Source organism: Mustela nivalis (assembly GCF_964662115.1).
Source record: "Mustela nivalis genome assembly, chromosome: 9".
Classification (NCBI taxonomy): domain Eukaryota; kingdom Metazoa; phylum Chordata; class Mammalia; order Carnivora; family Mustelidae; genus Mustela; species Mustela nivalis.
In genome coordinates, this window is record NC_139028.1 from 67700890 (window position 1) to 67703561 (window position 2672).

Here is a 2672-nt window from a genome sequence, read left to right on the forward strand (position 1 = left end):
TTTAATAATAATATGAAGGTAATATATGTTTTGTTTATCTGTTTTCTGTTTTCCACAGACACCAGATAATTTCAGAGCAATGTGTGAAGGGAAAACAGAAAGACTGGTAGAAAGACAGAAGGAAAGAAATGATTTGTTACCATTGATAGATTTAGTATGTGAAGCAAAATTAGCTGCTTTCTAGGTTTAATTGGAAGCTTATTCTGAATATAAATTTAAAAGTGTCCATACAAATGCATATAGACCAGGGACAGGACAGAAATGAGGTGCCTTAAAAGTGAGAAGAGGGAATTAAAGATTTTACTGAGTTGGGAGACTTCCAGCTCGATCAGGGAATAAATGATTTTACATTTACAAATGCTTCAAATAGTACCTTAGTAATCAAAATTATTATTGGCCATCAGTTAACAATATTAATATAAAATAATCATCTGTTGGGTCATTGGTGATGTAATCAAAGAACTGTTTTTGAGATCACATCTAGGGAAAGACATACAGTTATTAATAAGTAGGTAAAGTATTTTAGCCAAAGTTCCTAAGAGAAGTCATAAAAGAGTTAAACTTGATTATAAATCTGTGAGGATCAGAATCCTTAAAAAATAATGTAGAATCAATATCTGTGGTAAGGTTGCCTAATTGCTTAGTAAGAATTGGTTTATAAGAATTGGATTACTTAATAAGAATTTGTTAGATGAATAGATATTTTAATTAATGAATAACAAATATACAAAAGAAAACTAACCCCTGACTCTCAGAAAGTTTGGTTGATCATTAAAATGCACTATGGAATTTTAAGATGTGGGTGTGAGAGGGGAACAGTAGCTGTAAAGTATATTTTTCTTCTTTTTCTTACTCAGAAAACACACATGAAGTTTAGGCCTAATTGATCATGCTAATGTTGAATAAAACAAACTGGATCCCAGCCTCATTCATTCTTAGAGGAGTCCCAGGACTGGAAGATATACACATGTGGATTTCCTTCCCATTCTGCTCCATGTATGTGGTGGCCATGGTAGGGAATTGTGGGCTGCTCTACCTCATCCGCTATGAGGATTCATTGCACAGACCCATGTATTACTTTCTAGCCATGCTTTCCCTAACTGATATTGTCATGTGCTCTAGTACAATTCCTAAAGCTCTCTGCATCTTCTGGTTTCATCTCAAGGAAATTGGCTTTGACGAATGTCTGGTCCAGATGTTCTTCATCCATACCTTCACAGGGATGGAGTCTGGGGTGCTCATGCTTATGGCCCTGGACCGTTATGTGGCTATCTGCTACCCACTGCGCTACTCTACTATCCTCACCAATCCCGTCATTGCAAAAGTTGGGCTTGCTACTTTCCTGAGAGGGGTGTTACTCATCATTCCCTTCACTTTCCTCACCAAGCGCCTGCCCTACTGTAGAGGGAATATAATTCTTCACACTTACTGTGACCACATGTCTGTAGCCAAATTATCCTGTGGGAATATCAAGGCCAATGCCATCTATGGTCTGATGGTTGCCCTCCTGATTGGGGGCTTTGACATCCTGTGCATCACAGTCTCCTACACCATGATCCTCCGGGCAGTGGTCAGCCTCTCTTCAGCAGATGCTCGACAGAAGGCCTTCAGTACCTGCACTGCTCACATCTGTGCCATTGTTTTCTCCTACAGTCCAGCTTTCTTCTCCTTCTTTTCCCACCGCTTTGGGGGCCACACAATCCCTCCATCTTGCCACATCATTGTGGCCAATATTTATCTGCTCTTGCCTCCCACTATGAACCCTATTGTGTATGGGGTGAAAACCAAACAGATACGAGACTGTGTCATAAGGATGCTTTCAGGTTCTAAGGATGTCAAATCCCATGGCATTTAAATGAGATATTAAAAAAAAAAAGACATTTCCATGACAGAGCAGATTTCCTGATTAGGCAAGAGGTGTAAAATATTTCAGGAAACATTATTTTGGCATGAGTGATGCATTTCTAAATACATGTTTTGAGAATCTCAACAGGCCTGCAAACCAAATTTTCTATGAATTCTCTTTCCTTCTCATTCCTAAGAGAAGGAACACATATCTTTGAACAAACCCTAATTAGCCCATTTTCACTAAAAAATAAAGTGAGAGGGGGGCACCTGGGTGGCTCAGTGGGTTAAGCCTCTGCCTTCACCCCAGGTCATGATCTCAGGGTCCTGGGATCAAGCCCTGTGTCAGGCTCTCTGCTCAGCAGGGAGCCTGCTTCCCCCACCACTCCGCCTGCCTCTCTGCCTACTTGTGATCTCTGTCTGTCAAATAAATAAATAAAATCTTAAAAAAAAAAAATAGAGAGTAGGTGATCCTGTTTCCAAACAGCTATTATAATTTTTACATTGAGAGCCAGTTGTTCCTTTCCTCTGGAGAATATGTGCTATATATTTTTAATCACTACTAAAATATGTTTTTTCAATGACTTTTCCTAAAAGAGAAGCTGTAAATTACCCTACGTATGAAGTCATTAATGTAATAAATTTTAAGTCTCTGGATATCTGAGAGAATCTCACTGAATAGGTCTCTCCTAGCCATGACACACACATTTTTTCACTACCGACTAATCTGATATCCAGTTTCCTTCAAGAGGACCTTTGAAAGCACACAATCTGGAGGTTCAGGTAGACAGATCTCTTAACGAAATGTAGCACACAATATAATGTTT

At 39.0% G+C, this 2672-nt stretch overlaps 1 protein-coding gene across 1 annotated transcript; it reads left to right on the forward strand.

Moving 5' to 3' along the window:
• Nucleotides 1–889: 889 nt before the first annotated feature.
• Nucleotides 890–1855, forward strand: LOC309840102 (olfactory receptor 52N4; the record flags this gene model as incomplete). The annotated part of the gene is made up of 1 exon (XM_082682170.1): nt 890–1855. The coding sequence occupies one exon, from the start codon at nt 890–892 to the stop codon at nt 1853–1855; it is 966 nt and encodes a 321-aa protein (XP_082538296.1).
• Nucleotides 1856–2672: the final 817 nt, after the last annotated feature.